Below are 20,649 nucleotides of genomic sequence, written 5' to 3'. Positions count from 1 at the left end.
GGTTTGAAACATAAGTGACTCCGATGTATCATTCTGTTTGGTGCTGCTAAAATAAGCTGCACATGTACATGCATGTGCATGGATGGAGACCTCCACAATCAGCGCACACAGTCCTACGACGACCCTAAAAAGCAAGACATGCCAACATTCTCCTTTCTCTCCTTGTGACGGTTGCCATAGAAACCTTGTCCTCCCTCCCTTGACTCTTTCATTAGCTGGAGGAGCGTCATGGTTACACATATGCAGCAAAGAATCTGAATGAGCTCAATGACGCTCTGCCTGAGCTCAACTTAATACTGCCCTTCACCACACCACAGAAACACACGCGCATGCACACGCCCACACGGCCAGACATGCATACAAATGTTCTGAGTGATGGAATGAAGAGGAAGAAATTCACAGCCATTGTCAATGATATCCATGTGGTTCTGCTACCTGCAGGCATGGCACTGATAATGGCAGGCTCTCGCTTAGAGATAGGACTGATATATAAGTGACATTTACTGAAAATGTCCTCTTTAATGAACACACACACAGTCATATACACAAATGCACACACACATAGGTGTATCACCGCAGGCCATGATTAGACCGTAAGCACACATTCAGACAGGATGTGTGTCTCGGTAGCAGGTGAAACACTGATGGTACATCAGGGGGTTTCTACGCGTGTGTGAGCATGGGTGCTTAAGGCATTGGGTCGTTACCGCAGTAAGTGTTAGTTTGTTACGTTTTCTCAATGGTCACATCATGGTTGCCTCTGTATGAATCTATATTGTGGATAAAGGGTTAAGTGAAGCATGCAGGGATCGATTGACAGTACTGTGAGGCAGCTGTCTAGACTAGCTTTGGATGTGGTGTCTTAAGGTGTTGCCTTGCTGGGTCCACACTGGGCAGAAGGCAAAGATTAAAACAAAAATAACACAATTACACAAACAAATAACCCTCAATCGTTACACCTGAATATTTATAAAAAGATGTATTTATTTGTACTATTATTTCTTAACATTTTTTGTCTTGCAAAAGTATTCATTTTTGTACTTTACACATTTGGTCAGACCGCAATCTTCAGTCTCCGTCATTAAACACTTTGCAAACCCTTCCTGGTTTACTCCGAACCCCCAAATCAAGCATAATCAACTGCATTCTCCACTTCTGTATCCATGTAGTGGAGAAATACTTTTCCTCAATAAAAGGCAGAAAAGTTGGTAATTGGATGGGACAATGAATAGAGCTAAATAAAGATAATTTCTGGAAGAAACCTGTAAAGGGCCCTGCAGTTCTCATCACAGATGCATGATGAAAATTGCGGAATTTTCTTCTCTGCCTCATGTCGTCTGTCACTTCTTGCCACAACCCCTGTGGCAAACTTTTCACCCCATTCTCCATGTGGAGCTATTGCGTGATTGGTCTAAATTTCATGGGTGTGTTTATTTATGTGGAAAACAATGCTTCCATGAGCAGCTGTACCGACTGTCTGTGCAAGGTAGGAGAGATTGAAGCATAGATAGTTAGAATATTTAAATATTTTTTTTTCAATCAGAAAGAAGATTTTGAGGAGCAATTGTTGGAGGCCATGTGGAAGCATGTATTAAAATAAGCTCCTCTTGCTTGGTTCTTGTGTCCTTCTCTGAACTTATGAACTAGTAAAAGTCGTTCTTCTTTGCCACAATCTCTGTGTTTATCATGCTATTGTAAATCACACATGACAAAACACCATGATGTTAGCGCAGCAGAAGGGGGAGCTAGGCTCGGTGTGTTTTGTTTACCGTGAAACGGCGTGAAAACAAACATCCGAAATCCACATGATCGTGCATCAACAGTTCGACTTCGGTCTGACCATCCTGGGCCCTTAACAGTACCAATGAGCCCCCAATTATGGCATAGTCAAAGTTAATTTCTAAATACAATTGAGATGCTACAGCAAAACTTGAAAATAATCGATTGACGACAAAGATGCTATATAACCAACCTGCATGAGCATGAGCTATTTTGCAAAAAGAAATGTGCAAACATGTCTCTGAATATGCAAAGCTTTAACAAACTTAACCCCAAGATGGTAATTGTAGCAAAAGGGAACAGAATAAAGTGAACACCAAACTTTTCAGATTTTAAATTGTACAACAGCTTTGTACAAGAAGATTTTCTACCAAACCAGTTCCACTGCTGTTTACTTGGCACCACTTCTCTCGCTCCCTCCTCATTCCCAGGTGTCCTTAATAATTCCTTCTGTAAACATTGCTTTTAGCTCCTGTTTTCCAGTGTTGTTGGGTCCAGTTACAAATCAGCTCACTGGGAATGCTAAGTGTTCACAGACACTGCTTGCTATTAAAAACAGTGTTTATAAATGAAGTCAGTGATACTAGGGCATCTATTTCCAGGGATATTTACATAGACGATACAATTAGTGTATTTGAACTTGCTGCACAGATCTTCACAGAAAACCAGTGGATGCCAGGTTGTGCAAAACCAAAGTGTTTGATTTTTAAAAAATTCAAATAAAAACTGATTCTAGCATCAGTTCTGTTTTAAAACAGGTGCTGCTTTTGTGGAAAAGACAATTGCGTCCTTTTCCAGCATTTTCTCTGTATGTGGTCATTTGTATTGGCCTGTTACATAATATTAGAATAAAATACATCGAAGTTTGTTGTTCTTACATAGCAAAATTTGAAAAAATGTGAGTTTGTGAACATCTTGGTTAGGCACCATTTTAACAAGTGGTAAATAGATCAGCTGAAAGTCTTATTTTTATACACATAATCAGCCCAGGTTTAACCTGTGAGAATTTAACGGTATTACAGTAATTTAGCTGTCAACACTTGAGTCACTGGACATCATCTGTCTGACCATTCAAATCCTAAAACCATCTATTTATCTCAGAACATATCATTTGGCCCTGTATTGTCATTTCAAGGTAATGCTATATATAGATGGAAGAAAAATCTAAGTACTAATACGTATTATGCCAACATGAGTGACATGCCATCTTTACTCCATAGGGTTTATGTATGCTGTAGGTTCAACCCTTTGCAGTTACAATTTCTGTGAAGACTTTTCTACAAGTTTTAGGAGTAGGTTTATCTTATTGACCATTCTTCCAAAAGCACATTTTTATGGTAGGACAATAACGCTGGATGAGAAGACTTGGGTTTCACTAATTCATCCCCAAAGTTTTGTATTGGGTTCTGGCCAAGACTCTGTCTTAAGGCTTCTAGTGTGCAGTCATGTTACAACAGTAAAGGGTCACTCCAGGACTGTTACAAGCATGCAATTGTACAAAATGTCCCGACTTGCTGAAGCATTATCCTTTCACTCAAACAAAGTAGCCAAATTCAAATCCCCCCCCGCCAAAAAAAACAGCCAATTTATAAACAGTTCAAGACTTTGCAAATTAACAAAACAATCAGTATTACTATTTTTTCAGTATGAGAGATTGGTTTTGGAGGGTTAACTTAGATCAGTGCTTCTCAATTCCAGTCCTCAGGCCCCCCTGCTCTGCATGTTGTAGCTGTACCCCTATTTCAGAACAGCTGATCCAAATGATTGCATTACCTGTTCTGCAGGCATCAAGTACTGCAGAAGCCTGTTAATCACTCATAGATTCAATCCAGGTGTGTGGCAGCAGGGAAACACCTAAAACATGCAGAGCAGGGGGGCCTGAGGACCGGAATTGAGAAGCACTGACTTAGATTAAGTTATGTAGAAAAATCTGACAAAACCTTTACAGCGGCGTTTCCCAATTCCGGTCCTCAGGCCTCCCTGCCCTGCATGTTTTAGGTGTTTCCCTTCTGCTACACACCTGGATTGAATATATGGGTGATCAACAGGTTTCTGCAGCACTTGATGGTCATGCAATCATTTGAATCAGCTGCTCTGGAATAGAGGCACATCTAAAACATGCAGAGCAGGGAGGCCTGAGGACCGGAATTGGGAAACGTTGCTTTACCTCCCAAAGGCCAGCTGGGCTAACATATTTTGGAAAGCATTTACTTGAAATGTGGTCTACATTTAATCCCTTTAAAGTTAGAACAATAATTTCATAAGAATTACATTGAATCCACAGAAAAAGTGAATATCCAGGGTAATAAAATCGTCATCTAAAATGATCAAGTAGCGATAAGATGAAGTGAGCTGAAAAGCACTCAGAGCAAAAGGAGTAAAATTTCCTGACTGTCACAGATAATCCTGCCCCATCCGTTACCTTATTCTTTATATTTTTACAATATCTCCCATAAGTCCAATAACAGATTGTTCAATCTGTCTCAGAAGAGCTCCCTCCACACACATTTCACTTCATAACAAAGAACATCCAGCTTTTTGATACAGAAACATTACAAACACATCCACTGACGCACAGACACCAGCTCCCCATCTTTCCCTTCATCTAATAACGTGTGAGCCGTAAGTGCACGTTAATGTGTCTGTCATTAGTTGTGCAAGTGGCGACAGAAACTTGGCAGCTGTGGACGGTACAGACAATCTTATTCAGTTGCTCTCCTTGCCTCGAGGGGGGTGCGGATGAAACAAAAGGATATTGATTTCTGCATTTGGGCCAAGAACAAGAGAGTGGAAAAAGAGCTGAAAAGATGGAAGGAAAGAGAATGAGAGAGTGAGATGGAAGGGGAGAGAGATTTAAAAGGTGATCTCTCATCTGAACTGTCAAAGTGTCGGTTGAAAAAATGTGCATCTTCAGAGTAAAACACAGAACAGCACATTTTCAAAAGTGAAAGGTACTTTAAATGAAAAGATTGGAAATATTAATATCAAGGTTTCCCCCAGAAAACCTGCTAAACCCAGTGGTTGGGTGCTTGGGCAGTCATTCATCCAGCATGTTTTTGAGTTAAGAAATGTTTAAAGTTGACAGGAAATTTGAAAATATCTCTTGATATTTATGTGTTATTGAAAGATCAGAGGATTAATACCTGAACACCAACTGTAAAGTCTTAAAAAATGCAAACATTTTAAAAAGACTTGCATAAATAAGCAATGCTTAGCCTGGTGGGGGCACAAGAAAGGCCTGGTGGCCCGCCAGGCTTTTAAAATTCAGTACAAACTCCTTTTGAACAGGATATCACAATTCCAACAGTTAAAAAAAACACACACAAAAAACCTATCAAAAAGTTGAACTAAAGAAATACAAATTATATTATAAATGGTTTTTCACAGAGGTAGTAGTTTTGAATCCAACAGAAAATTAAGAAATATGATTGAATGGGTAAATAAAAAATTCTTTGTATCTGACCTCTTTATTGGAGCCAATTATGATCTCCAGCCAGTTGATTTATATATTTCAATCAATCCCAATGACAAGATAGAAACTTTCCCAATTCTTTGAAACAGTTGACTTAATGCATGTTTTCTGAAACTGAAAATACCAAATTATCTTCAGAAAACAGATCTACGTTCCCATCCACCCTTAAATATTGTAATGTAGTCAACTAATTCAGTAGTAGTTCTTTTTTTGTTTGTTTCATAAATACCCTAAACTTAGAAATGTACATTTTGCTATGAAAATTTTTATCATATGCATGTTTTGTGTTCACAAACCTGTGATAATGACAAAACTCGGTTTGGTGGAGAAAAGGGTGTGTTTGCTTCCGTGTTTTCTCAAGCAGAACACTTTTTGTTTCAGCTAATCCTCACCCAGTATAAACACCCTGATTTGCATTTGTCGACTTATTCTTCAGACACTAATGCAAATGCCCCTGACTGAAACTCATCTCGTGGTGCTGAAGCAAAGCCCGTGGTGTTTGTGTGCCTCGAGTGGCTGCCGACTTGGGAAGACTGTGTGTTTGTTTGCTGGCGTGTGTGTGTGGGGGTGCGCCTGAGTGTGTGTCTGAAGAGGGTCTGTGTGGGCGCTGAGTATTTCAGCATTTAAAGTATTTCATCTGTGTGGCAGCAGGCGTGTGAACAAGCACACAGTGGGCAAAGTGTGATTGACAATGGCCATTAATGGGATTAAGTCCAAGTGGGCCAGAGCTCTGTTTTTGGAGTCTTTCAAGCTCACTGTCACAGCGGAGAGGAGGTAATGTGGACATGACCTACTGGGACTGCATCTGTACAGCTCACGAGTGTGTGTGTGTAGTATAACTGTGGGTTTGGCCACAGTGTACAGTAATAAAACAGAGGATGATGTAAATCATTGCAAATTATGTTAAGAGCTAAAACAGTTTTGAAAACAAAACTGTCTGTTTAAGGCTCATCAATCTGAGCTTGTTTCTTACCTATGGCGATGGGTGCGATCAACGCTGAGATGAAGATCAGGCATCTGGCCCACATGGCGTCTGATTTTGACCTGGAAGCGGACATAGAGGTGCTTCCTGCTGAGCCCAGGCGCTCGAGTGCTGAGCTGTTTCTTTCACAGCTCAGTATTCCTGACACCATACAGGCCTGCAGATTGACACAAAGAAGATTTGCTCAGTTGGATGTCATATCAAAACACAAGAAGATGCTCTGTCAAAGAAGTCACATCCCTGCCTCACCAACAAGAGCGCCCACCCCCGCCAAGAAGATCATCACATATAGTAATTGTGGATGTTCACAGTAAATGTTATTGATTTTAATCAGTCTTTATAAGAAAGGCCAGATCACGTCATGGGCAATTTCTGTCCCTATGTGGTGGCTTTTCTACTTGCCACACATATTTAAGCGGGCAAGGCGCTACGCACACGAAGCATCGCTGGCTAGACATCCATGAGCTCATAGCAAAGTTTTAAAAGTGATAACAGCAAAGTTGACAAAAGCTGGACAAAAACACATGCTTCTACTCTGTCACCAACACTCGCACGTGCTGAGTCAGGTGCGTTTCCTCTTGCAAGCAGACAGAAAGCACACAGAAAGAAAGCAGGTAATAAAATCTGTGTTTTTTAAAAATGCTCCCAAATTTTTTCTTTTAATTCCAGAAGTCTGCTCTCCTGCAAGTGCAGCAGGAGTAAATGTCATTATTGCTATAATTAAAGGAACTAGGGGTGCACTGATTGCAGTTTTCTGGCTGATAACCAATATTTTAAAAATCTGACCTATACCAATTTGTTTCTGTACTAAACTCAGCAAAAAAGTTGCACAGTTGGCAACAGCAGGGTAACTATTATTAAACACAAGTTCAGGTTTATGCCATATCTTTGCCAGATTTTTCCCCATATCTCTTAAGTATTACTGGAATAGATGATGTTAAAACAATTTGATACTGGAATGTTGCATGGTATGTTGCTATGGTTAAGCTCTAAAGGCAAAAAAAATACAAAAAGTACCTGAATGCTAAAGAAAATCTTCAAAATAAATGATTAACCTCAAATAGCAAACATTTTTCAAACCGCTAGCATACAGGGCAAGTCAGGAAACAATATGACAGAAGAGTAAAGAATTTAGAAATTAAAAAGATTTTCTATACATTTTAATTTTAAATTAAATTCAAATAACCTTGCTTTAGGAACAGAATGATTTGTTGCTAAGAAATATGTTACAAGAAAAACAGATCTTATGCCAATACATACACAACATCTATAATAATATGAGAGAGATCCAAGACTAAATGCTCACTACTGTTGATGTTCTATCTGTATCAAGATTCACTCCACTTGGCATTCCACATCAGCATCAAAGTGTGAAATACATTGATGTCCCGATCTAATTGTTCATTTCATGGTCCATTAGCAATAAACAATTATTAGACGATGGTCTCTGAGATAAGTTGTTACAGGGACAGACTGGTGAGGCTTGTTTCCACTTCTTTTTTTATGAACTGATTAAAGCAGGCCAACATTGTTCAATCACTGGCTCACTCACCCACTCAGCAAGTAACTCAATTGCTTTGTGTTTGCACCTTCAAAGTCACCAGTTTTAATATATATATATATATATATATATATATATATATATATATATATATATAAACATACATTTTTTTAATTTTTTTTAGGTATCCAGAAGAATCCCAACATTGTGCAGCTGTTATATAATGAACCTAGTTATGTATGAGACAAATTTTTCATAGGGATGGTTCAAAGGCAGCAGAAGTCCTATTTTGAGCCTAAATGGTCTCCATTCTCAAGGGAACCTGGACACAGCCCCAACTAAGCATTCATGTCAAGTTTGTGTGTGTGTGTGAGACTTTGAGAGAAAGAGAGGCAGCAGAAATTTGCAAGAGCTGGGGACAGATGGAACAAAGCAGACAGCCTGAGCCATGGGAAATAAATCATGTGTAACAGAGGCTATTGATCAATGTGGCCATATCATTTTGGCCCAGAAGAGACTAAGACAATATCAGGCTGTCTCAATCATATCAGAACTGTGAAGTCAAATAGCTTCTCAGATATTTTTCAGAACTTGAAAACAATTTTAGTTGCATAAAGAGAATGACTCAGATGGAAAGAAAAAAAACAAAACATTTATTCTGCACACTTTACAGACGGATATGCCTTTAGGCACGTCTATGGTGAATCTGAATCTCTCAGAACAGACAACATAAGGCACGATAAGAGATGTAAAGTTATCTGGAATTTTTTTTGTTTTGTTTTTGGATGGCAAGTGAAATCCTTGAAATTGAAAATTAATTTAAGATTATTATCGTGGACAGTCAAGCTAAACTTAATTTCAGCTGAAGCTTAACAGCACAAGAGGAAATTTGATTTGCATTCCATTACAAAGCAGTCCAAACATTTTATGAAATCAGTTGAGTTTTTTTAAAGAACTTTGGTCATAATCTTCCAGCTCTGGAAAATGTTTACTTTTTGCTTTTTCTAACTTTGGAAAATATCTGGGGGTTTTTTGTGGTTTTTTTACGTTATTCGTTTCTGGGGTTTTTTTTATGAGCTTAAAAATATCATGTTTTCTGCTGTCAATTTCTGGTATGAGAAACCAAATTCAATACAAATTGGTAAATTGATGAAGCATCAGAATAAGAACTCACTGGGCATTTCTTTGTTAAAAATAGACAGATTAGTTAACATCCAAACCCATTTAATTCTGTAAGTAGTAGCTTCCATGGGAGAGAGATTTCATGTCTGCTAACAGTTCTTGACAAATTCCTAATTGCCGCCAAAGTGATACACTCACAATAGTGTTTCGTGTATTATTCTGGCTTCTGCCTAAATGGCCGAGCAAGTTGCCCGCTTTTGATTGATTGGTCCCTAACTCGGTTGAACATGAGCAATCTGACCAGCTGTCCCTGGCTAGATAGAGGAGCTGTGTGGTAACATATGGCTGGATGCCACCCGTCGCAGCATTCCATCCACTGTTTCATAATTCAAAAGCTATTCCATCACTCTTTAAGCTCCACCAGCATCCCTCCCATTGCCTAATTAACTCTTTCATTTTCTTCTGTGCCCTTATTGTCTGTGGTGTCCTCACAGACGATAGTGCTGTAATAGCCCGAAGCAATCTAGGACTAAACCAAAGTCACACCACTGTAGTTGCGTAAATAATTCAGCAGCGCTGCATCTTCCCATATGCTGAAATAAAGATATAAAAAGATGTTCCATCTACAGAGTCTGTAATGAATAGACAAAAGCTATTGCCTCAAAGCAAAGCCATGTGTTTCTAACCTATTTCTGTTCATCATCTTAATGTGCTGATTGGTTAAAATATTATGAATAAACAGGCACTAATGATGTTAATTTTTAGAACATATGTGATGTGTTTACACTGTACTCAGACTGCTGTAAAAATAAGCTCTAGCAAATCATTTGTCTCTGTGAACCATATAACTGGTAAAAAGAGTAAAATAGCAAAGGTCGCTTGGAATAAACTCCACATTTCTTTCTGCTGAGCTAGTTACTGTATCTCAGTGGAGCCACACCCAAACAGACAGGAACAGAGACAAAACATCAACTAGTAGCCAGGACCAGAACAAAAAAATGAGACAATCCTAGATTTAGGGTGTTACACATACCTGATGTAACGAGAGACCACAAATTCAAACCCAGGTGAAATGAATTTTTGTCGTTAGAGGTCCCTTAATTCAGTGTGATTTGCTGCTGCTGTAGCCCATCTCCTTCCAGGTTTAGTATGATAGGGTTTCACATAAGGTTTTCCACATATTTTTATTGTAAACACTGGTGATTTAAGGCTTTAATGTTTTTTTAAAAAAATCATTTTGAACCACTTTGTCCATTCTCTTCTGATGCCAACAAGGCACTTTCATCCATACAGATCCCACTGACTGGATTGTTTGGTTTGTTTTTTCAAACCAACTTCAGTGAACCAGGGAGAAAATCAGCAATTTCTAAAATCTCCAGATCAATCTGTCTGGCACAACAACCTTGCCATGTTCAAAGTCACTTAAATATCCTTTCTTCCCTATTCTGCTGCTCGGCCTGAACTTCAGCAAGTTGTCTTCATCAGATTGATGTCATATGATTGGCTGAGTTAGTGAATGTTGACATTAGCAAAAAATATATGAGCCTAAAACAAACATGAGGTCATAGTGCTTCCTAGTTTTGCATGCACAAGTGATACAGTTTTAATGTCCCAATTTTTTCTGCTCCAAATATTCATTTCCTACAGGGTCGACATAACCGGAGCTGTCACTAGGGTCGCAAGACTAACAGACTCGTTTGCATCAATGAATGAGATAATTTATGTTGGGCTAATTCTGTGTGTGTGCCTGAGTGTGTGTGTGCAGTCCCCTAACGAGTACCCTGGCTGTCAGAGCACTCTTCATTCAGGGATTCTCTTTTTCACTAATGAGTGCTGACCGGTTTAGGCTACCTTGTCAACATGTGTCATTTGCAGACACATGCACATGCATATGCACTTGCATTGGTACCCCCTGACTTGCACATACAAACTTTCACACATAAATGCTTCTCACTTTATTAGGCTATGTTGTACACCCCAAGTTGCCAAACAAACTTTAAGTGCTATGTTGTACACCCCAAGTTGCCAAACAAAGTTTATCAGCTGTCCTAGTGTTATATTTGTGGTTTAAACTGTCCACTTATATAAAACTAAACATAATGAGTATCAGTAATGTCAAAGTAAAATTTTTGTAGTTGGCTTTCTGGCAACGTCCCGTCTTTAATAGTTAACATATTTTCAACAGAGTCGAGAAAGAGCCATACCAAACACTTTATCCATTCCAACACCTGTTTTCATGTGTACTTGGGGTTAATGACTTAAAGAAAACCAAACTGTGACTGATTATACAGTAAGTCAACATTCAGGTTGCAGAATGGCAATGACTTTAACTCTACTGAAAGACTGCTAAATGATATTTAACTAAATACCACTTGGGGAGTTGCAGAGAGAAGAGTTGTACACATTTCAACTTGTATGTACAATTATGACCCTGTGCAGATTAGAGAAAATCCACAAAAATGTAAATCTTTGTGCCCATTTATTGGTCTTTAAATATTTTACTTAAATGTTGTCTATATCGCAAATCTTGAACAAAACAAAAGCTCAAATCATTCAAGAAACAAAAAGTGTAGAATCCATGACTACTGTATATGGATTTCTAAGAAGTATTATTCTCAGTGAAGCAGTCCATAACATAACTCGCAAAAACCAAATCAAATAAAATTGAAATACTCACATTCTTTTGCAAGATAGGCATTTATTTCTATAATCTTTTTAAGAAGGCAAGCAAAACTGAGCTTATTCAGAAGTTTCATTAGTTAGCATTAATCAGATAAATCCCTAACTTTGAATAAATTATTAAAACAATACAGTGTAATAAGATCTATATTGTGCTATTCATAAAAAAAAACACATTTGCATGCACCTCTTTAAGAGTTCTAGTTGCCCATGCATTTTATCTGGCCAGTTTGTTCTGCATTGTGCTACAATTGAATCAGAAAGCACTCTGCAGTTCATGCAGTTTTTTTCCCTTGTCGTTTTCCTTCACTTTGTCTTTTTTACCTGTACTTCTCACTCTTTAGTCTCCTCAGTTGTTCATTCTATGCTTGGTTGGACAGAGAAGTTGGTGCAGAACAGAGCTCAAGGGGTTATGCACCATGTTCAGTAAAATGGCATGTGTCTGCCAAGCTATGGTAAATTACCTTCAGTTGGCTTGCCAAGTAAGTTTAACAACCATGGACCATTTCTCTGTCAGTGAACGCCTGCATGTTTTTTGGTTAAAATCAGAAACGACAGCTGTTTCCTGGGTAAAGACTGCACTAATGGGTAAAGGTGACATAGCAAATAATCATCACTGTAGGTACGGAGGGAGGAGGAATTTTGATTGGAGTGGCTAAACATACACATATGGACACACAAATTAGGTAGTTAATTTTGCAACGGGGATATGACTAATCAGGAGAAAAACTTAGAAGTCTGGCCTGTGAACTGTAATGAGGTATATTCAAATCCTAACAATGTACAATTAATCACAGCCCTGCCCAGAGTATGATGAATAAATTTTTTTGTCAAAGTCTGTCTTACTCTCTAGCAGCTGTGCCAGACAAAGTTATTTTTGTTATTATAATGAACCCCAGATATAAAGGTGAGTGCTTCAAGCTAAACAACTGGTACCTATGTTTGACGTTCTTATTTAGAAGTAGGAAGGCACTGTTTTTAGAAAACTAACTAACAAAGACTTTGTGACGGTTAGGCTGATTGACTCTGTTACAAAAGCAATGAAGAAGCCTAGAGCCCCTTAAATAGTTTATTGTTCAGAATACAGGCACTCAGCATTTTAGGCGCAAAAGAAATGGTATAATGAAGCCAGTAGGAGCACAGAATTCATTTCCTTCATTGAAGAGGTCATTGTAAGGTTTTATTTAAAATGCAAGTCAAGACCCGACATCGGCTAACTTAGACTGTGTTAGAAATGTAAAAACTTTGCATATTGGTTTTGATTATGGAGACGGTTGGTTCCTCTCTGGACATTAGGAACATCAGGGCAGGAGTGGTACAGGGCAAGCAAGTGCCAACTAGTTGTGGCTGGAAAAGGGCGCTGTTCTAACATTAAGATATTAGTTAAAAACCTTAGAATGACGTCACACAAGATACATGTAGTGTGTTATTTTCATAGTAATTTTCTGCCCAAAATAGTTACATCAGAATGCATAGTATAATCCATGGTATAACATAATCATTATTGATATACATTGTCTGGGCACTGTTCAGAACAATACGGATTAATTCCTGTCCAGCCTGACCCAGCTGGTTGTATTTATCTAAAGCACTGAATCACAGGTGATTTTCCACAAACCGTAATATCTGGACTATAAGCCACTACTTTTTCTCACACACTGTGAACACTGCGACACGGCTAATTTATGGCTTTCTATTACCAATGGTTTTAAAAGACTGGACTGCTGTGTGGTGAAGAGGACAGCACAAGCTCAAGAGTTATTGAGAGCAACAATGAAAGAGAATAAGGATGTGTGTGTGAAGCCAGGGATGCCTGCAGGATATTATCTGAGGGCAAGCACAAAACAGATCACCGCACCTGACCCACATGAACACAACCACATCTCCAATGTGGATCATGCGTGTGGCGCGCAAAACCACCACTGTGCACACAAATACAGGCCACATTTGAAAGATGCACACGGCACACAGACATGTTGAACAGCGCAAGTGAAGGTCGATTCCTAACCTACTCTTGTGAGAGAGAACAAGACTTTCGCAGATGTTTTCAGTGGAGTTAAACTCTTGAGCATCTACACTTTCTAGTAAATCCACAATGATACTGCTCTTTTATAAAACCAAGCAAAGGGTTGCCAAATTGGCTTAACAAATGGAATATTTTACACTCTTATTGGTTATAATTTTTTAATCTTTATCAGAAAGAACCATATTTATTTAAAAGATCTGCAGTGTCAAAAATGGGATTGAGTATTTTCATGGGCATCAAGTATGATATTTTTGAATCGTAATAACCATACTATCCACGATAGTCTTTAACATCAAATGCCCAAGGGATTCTAAAATGTCAGTCCCTAATGATTCAGTATGTTTTACAGTCTTAGTAATGCCCTTCTTTACATCAACTAAACATGGCATGACCTCACCTCTGCACTTTATATAAGTATCCACCACAGATTGACAGAAACATGACAACAATGCATAGACATACATAGACAAGTCAAGCCTAGTGTACACTTAAAATTGCAAAGGTCTTCTCAAATAAATGTTTTGTTGTCCATAACAAAATAAAGCTAAAATTCCATGTAATATTTTATATTGTCTCAACTTGTGAGTTCAGTGCATCATTACATGTCTAATCTCTGCTTATATTGTACATATGATGTAAAGAAGAGAACAACAAATTATTGTCATGTAGACAAAACAAAGTAGGACGGGACAAATTCTGTGCTGAGAGAAACTAACTGGCAGTGAGCTGCCCCTCAGCATGACCAGAGGCTCAGAGGAAACATACTGTCAGCTCCAAAACAATATGAACATCTTGGGAACATGGCCACAGCATGTATCTGTTGTGCTTCAACTTAAGGATAAGAAGAGGTCATACACATGGACCCCTCTGACTATATTAAAATCACAATTAATGACAAGTTAGTGTTTGTGCTGGTCAAATCTTAACTCGACAAGACAGTCGTGTCAGCTTGTGTCTTTCATTTTGATTCTGTATATCTTACCGAAGCAGCACGATAGCATCCCACTGGCAGTATCCCAACATGTACAGTAGGCACACAGTTGAAGGCGCCAACGTGTATGTGCACAAACATGGGTGAGGGGCAGTTTCATTGCAGGAATGTGCACAATTGTCATCTGTGGCCTAAAGACAATCTGCACAGTGATTTATTTCATGCAGCACTGTTTGTAATTCTTTTGTGTGGCTGAGCTGAGCACTAGAGAACCACAGAGTGCTAGAAAGCAGCCTGGAAGGTATGGGTCACCCCAACATCTGTGGGACATGTTTTAGTCATTATGGTATAAACGCAATGTCCTCATTTAAAAATCTGTGGTAGGTAGTGGTTACCATCTTGTTATCTGTGATATTTAGATTAAATGCAGAATTGTGCAAAAGTATTTATGCATGTTATTTTTTTCACATTTTATTAATCTATTTTATTTGAATTTTATGTAGCAGACTATCACAAATTAGGTCATAATTGTGAGGAGGAACTAAAATCATAGATGGTTCTGTAAGGTGTGTATGGCTATGTACTCAGCTCCCTCTAGTCAATAAAGCTACAAGATTTTTAAGTCATCTGGGCTTTCTATCCTGGTATGCAAATCTAAATAGTGATATGGTTTCCATTGTATATATACGGTATATATATATATATATATATATGTATGTATGTTCCTGTCTAAACCATTTTTACACACCATCCTTTGCCTCTTTGTTTGACATGCAATGCATCTGGGGAAAGCTCCTGCTTTGACCGGACCACTGCAGTTTCCGCATGGCTGACTCTGACTGCTCTGAGGACGCTCCCAGAAATCCAATGCACTGAAACCACCCTGAAAATCCTTCGCCAACAACCTCGTTGTGCAAGACACATCCGTTTTGATTCGTCTCTGCCTGCCGGCTAGGCACCACTTTCTGTTGCGCTCTGCTCTGAACTTTCAAATGCTCCAGTCTAATCAACTCTGCACGCGCTGCCTCCCTCATGAGACTAGATGGGCTGAGGTGGAGATATGCAAGGAAACACTGCGAGGGGAGGAGAAGCGGAGCAGATGGGAGTGTAGGGGAAGGAAGAGAAGATGGAGGATAAAAACGGAGGGCAGAAGATGAAATAGCATAACGCGCAGAGAGGACCAGGGAGGAATAATGATCAGAAAAATAAAAATGGAAAGATGGATGGATTAATCAAGGTAGAAATGATGATGATAATATAAATGGGGAGTGGAGCAGGAGATGGTGAGACAAAGACAAATTCCAAAAGGTAAGGGTATAAGAAGCTAATTTTAAAACAATGGAGCAGTCTTTTCCTGGTTAAAATTTTATAAAAACAATCCTCAAACATCAGACTGGGATACAATACAAAACGTTTCAGACTCAAATAACACTGTATTTCTTTTCGACAACCTTTGGTATATTTACTGTGTGACTGTATAAGAATTTTCTGTCATTCATGGAAAAGTGTTTTGGCTTTAGAGGTGAGGTGGTTGTTTCCAAGTTTAAGAAAGATTTAGAATGCATAACAGAAAGATGGATTTTACTTTGTTCTAAAATTATTTAGATCTAGCCATAAGGGTCCAAAATCACTTATGGTTTGATCTGTCATTATTTAAATTTAAGTTTAATTATTTAACTAGGACAGTCCACATTTATCAATAAAAAACACCCATTGTAAATATGCAGCACAATAACTATAAGTCATCCATGATCAAAGGCATTTAGATTCATAATCTAAATGTTTCCAAGCTTCCGAGCTTCTTTCTCACAGAGCATCTCGCCCCCTCTACTCTCCTCTCAGCTCCTTCAGACTAGCCAGCAGCAATTAGCAAACACCTGTTGGAACTGCACATCTGCTGAGAGCTCAATATATGAGCTACTTCTCATGTAAAACATTATTAAAGGGTTAGTAGAGGAGCCATGTGATGACCTCCTGTAGGCACAGTTTCAGAGAGAGCAAGAGTTATTAAAGAGACAGAGACCTAAGTTCAACACGTTAAATTCCAAAGTCAATTTTTTAAGTCATATTTGATATATAAACAACTGAAGGTAGCATACTTAACTTGATCAAAATACATAATACTGCCTCTTTAAAATTCTAGAATTGGAATGTATTTGCAGACAAAGTTTTTTTTTTGTTTTTTTAAAATGCAATATGTATACATTTTTGTACAATTTTGGCTTAATTACTGCTTCGAGTATGTTGTTTTTCAGCAAATGGTCCATTTTTTTTGGACCATTTGCTAATCCAGGTAACATGTAATTTTCAACATTGGTCTTTAAAATGCTATCGCTAATAGGCTTAGAGACACAAATTTGATGTACAGCATGTTCAAGATAGGTCACTATTTACAATATTCATATCTTTAACTCCTAATTTTTTTAAATTAAATTGCATTTTTTGCCTTGTGGACATTAAAGTACTAAGAAGAGATGATTCATTCTAGCAACATTGTCATTTCATATTCCATTATAGTACAGTTCTCCTATGGCATGAACACTAGACTTGATCCCACTGCTGACAGAGTGACCATTTTTAGGAATACCATAAAAGCTAAAAAAATAAAATAAAAAAAATGTGTTGTGTGAAAACTTTCCAAAAGGTTCTCTTTAATAAACAATCTTTTATTGCTCAGTGGTAAAAATTCATGTTGTCAAAAATTTAAACATCAGAATCCTAATATTTACTGGTAAGGACTTTTGGGTTAAAGTTGGCTGAAAGTTTATTTTCTGAGAAAAAACAACAGCAGAAAGTTCAAATCCATGTTTATACCAGTGTGAGACCTAACAGGCTCAAGGAATGTTGCCTCTGTTCACGTCTAGTCCCCTTTCACACCAAGTTCAAACATCCAACCGGTGATACTGAGCAAACATTGAACTAGAAGAGACTTTTTTTTTTCCTCAAAGTCCTTTCTCAACTTCTTCATCTTTCTGGGATTGTCTGTGGGTTTCAAGAAACACAGAAACTTTTCAATAAAACTTCTTATTTCACAGACACAGTAGCAACTAGAAACACAATGAAATTGTGCTCATCGGGGATATAAGTATGCTCATGTCTCACTCCGCTTCAAAGGTAAAAGCAAATGTCACTTCAGATTTGAAATGGAGATGCACACGTCTGTTGAATATGATGTTGTCAGAACTGGAGCCTATTACGTTACATCTGCCGCATAGGCCAACTCAAATTACAGATAATCTGATTGAAATACTCAACATGATGAACTTTACACTCCGTTAAAGGTAGAAACAAAGCCCCTTACACTGAAATGTATTTGAGACGCTGCTCCTCTGTCAAATATTAGTCAATTCCAGTTTACAAAGCACTGTTCAAACTATTAATTATTGGGACGATGGTGGTAGGAGTTTGTGGAGGAGTTTGTCCCACAATCAGTGGGTTGCTGGCTTGATCCCCACTCCTTTCGCCTCTGTTGTTGCCACCATGTGTGAGTGAATTAGTAAATGACTGAAAGTAGTGTGAAGCACTTTGGGGTCTTCTGGACTTACTAAAGCTCTATGGGTGTACAGGACACTTATCATTTTGAAAAGGAGTATGGCACAACTGAAAACTTTCCAGGACAAGAAAATAATCTAAAACAGTGAGAAAACGATGTATAATTCTCCTTCTACTTGTCCTCTGTTTAGTCTATTACATAAAATCCCAATAAAATTATTTGAAGTTTCTGTTTGTGAGGCGAAAAAGTTCAAGGGATATGAATGAACATTTTTGCAAAATACTGCACATTTCTAAACCTACGATCACATGTAGTCACACAGATGACGCTGCAGTTTTCTACAAATAGAAGAGAGTCCCCCATAAGAGGGGGGAAACTAATGGTTTACAAAACTGCCTCTGATACACTCAATTATGTCAGCGAGAGATGCATTGATGTTGATTTTACTGCCACAGCCGTTATTTTCCTCCCTTTGATTCATCTGTCTTCTCCTTCATACCACCTTCCCTCTTCCCTCCGACACCATCTCCCTCTTCCCCTCTGTCGCTGTGCTCTGAACCCAGTACTGTCAAAATGGATCCGTCAAAGCCGTGCCTTAAACCCGGAGGCAGCATTTATGTGCACATGCGATTGTATTTGTCAGAGGGGGGAAGAGAAAGTCGTCCCGTACAGTATGAAGAACAGCCAACTCAGCAATGAGTGATGGTGCTTTGATGAAGGAGGCAGAAAAACAGGCCAAATGCAAGACTTGTGGCATACATTTAAACCCCCAAGAAGCAGGCTTCATAGGCGAATATCCTCAATTAGGTGAATATCTCTAAATAAATAGGAGCTTCATCAACTATCAGTTATTCTTTTTCAAGTTCTGGACCTTTCGTTTACATTCATGCAATCTTTTTTCAATCCCCGTTTTCTGTTCAATGGATTTCTTGTGCCACATCCTCTGTCAATGCAGTTCCTCCCTGCTGCTCAGTAAAGATGGTTAGAAATGTTTACTGCTCTTCATGGGCTCCTCATCCTTGGTTTTGCATTTCAAACTAACCTTACTTGAAAGAGATCCCTCTAGTCTAGATAACGAGACTGCTTCTCCTATCCCTCTAATAGGACATCCAAATACTGGCTCAGAGAAACGCAAACTTTCAAAGATTTGCTCAGAATCAGCAAACTTCAGATCCCAGTGATTCAGTAAAGTCAGGCAAAGAAAAGGAGATTTCTGCATAAGACATCAAGCTCCTAACCTTTTGCTTTTGCAGTCGTGAACTGTATCGAGGTCTTGAAATATTTATTCCAATAGGCCTTTCTGGGGTGCTTACCAGGCTCTTCATGATTCAATAATACATAAGCATCAACACTGGTATATAAATATAAAAGGGAGCACTTAAGGCTGGATTGTCTAAATACTGAGAAAATGGCATTGAAAATACAGATGGATAAAAGGAGGATACATGCGTTTTCAGACTGTCACCTTCACTTATGCATAAGAAAACGCACTGGTGGACTCATAAAGAATACCCCTCACTCGCGTATCACAGAATACATTGAATGTTACAGTCCTTTTGAGACCCTTTGACGGCAGCAAAGCTGAGCACTGTGATGTGCACATAACATCCCGTGACGGATGTCCACAGTGAAGCAGGAACATTTGTCTACAAATACATTTGTTTGATGTTGCGTTTTTAGTTCTCTGGGAACAAAGGCGGGAATCTGCACTGAGGAACAGATTTTTCTTCAAAGTTTGCTGGGATTGAGGAGGCCCAGCAGTGCGCTAGGAAAAAATGTACCTGGTGCATCAAGATATAAAAAAAATAAATAGATAAAAATTAAGAGTTATTGTTGGTGCCTGCAGGGCTGATCCTTGTGTGTAGGCTTAGAGCTTAAATGTGGTTGCCATATAATTGGACTGAATTTCTAGAACTGATCAATCTGAAGGAAAAAGCTGTATGTATAACAAGAGAATGACTTCACCAGAAAAATATGTTTTTTAACCTCATTGTCACAGATTAGAGTTAAGTCTGACAAAAACTTGTGCTGTCCCTTGAAGAGAATTGTGTAATATGAGAGATTCTGAGAACTTTTAAAAGGTAAAATAGGGAAATATTAGCAAATAAACATGGGACCACTACAAAAGAAGTGTTTTCACGAAATATTTGTTAAATAGTGTCGACACATATAAAGCCAGTTTGTTGCAGTTTGTTTTTATTGTTTATACTTTTATCTTCCACAGGGATTGGGTTTTTTTTCAATTGTCCAGAATATATAATGTGGAATAGGACTCTATAAAAGATTTTACATGCCCCTATATGCGCAAACTTATTTATGTAGAGGTTTTATATTCACTCTACGTGTGTTTTATATATTTTGTGGATTATACTTATGTTGGAATGATTTAACCTTTATTCTATCAATGTTGATATACATATTTTTGAGATATTTTTGAGATTTGTACTTCGACAAGGTTGGATCCTTAGCTCAAGAATATGCTGTACTTTTATCCGAAGGTTGAAGTTCAAGATGTCTTCATGTACTTTCTAAGAGGTTGATGGTACAAAGTGTATCGTTTGAAATGGTAATATGAAATTGCAAATAAAAATGCATAATGTGTCCTAAATTGTCATTAAAGAAATCTTAAAATACAGAAAAACTGATGTTAAAATGTATCACTTC

The 20,649-nt window shown here is 38.3% G+C and overlaps 1 protein-coding gene across 12 annotated transcripts in view; it reads right to left on the bottom strand.

The window, feature by feature from the left end:
• Positions 1-20,649, bottom strand: part of adgrl3.1 (adhesion G protein-coupled receptor L3.1) — a 162,607-nt gene that overhangs the window by 111,474 nt on the left and 30,484 nt on the right. For all 12 annotated transcript variants that reach the window (XM_028016996.1, XM_028016997.1, XM_028016995.1 and 9 more), the window contains exon 3: positions 6,225-6,390. In XM_028016996.1, coding sequence (XP_027872797.1) covers positions 6,225-6,384 — 160 coding nt within the window. In that variant the 5' untranslated portion in view covers positions 6,385-6,390. The remainder of the gene's footprint in view (positions 1-6,224; positions 6,391-20,649) is intronic.

Source organism: Xiphophorus couchianus, chromosome 5 (genome assembly GCF_001444195.1).
Source record: "Xiphophorus couchianus chromosome 5, X_couchianus-1.0, whole genome shotgun sequence".
Classification (NCBI taxonomy): domain Eukaryota; kingdom Metazoa; phylum Chordata; class Actinopteri; order Cyprinodontiformes; family Poeciliidae; genus Xiphophorus; species Xiphophorus couchianus.
The sequence above is the reverse complement of the archived record's forward strand: the minus strand, read 5'-3'. Positions and strand labels throughout refer to the sequence as shown.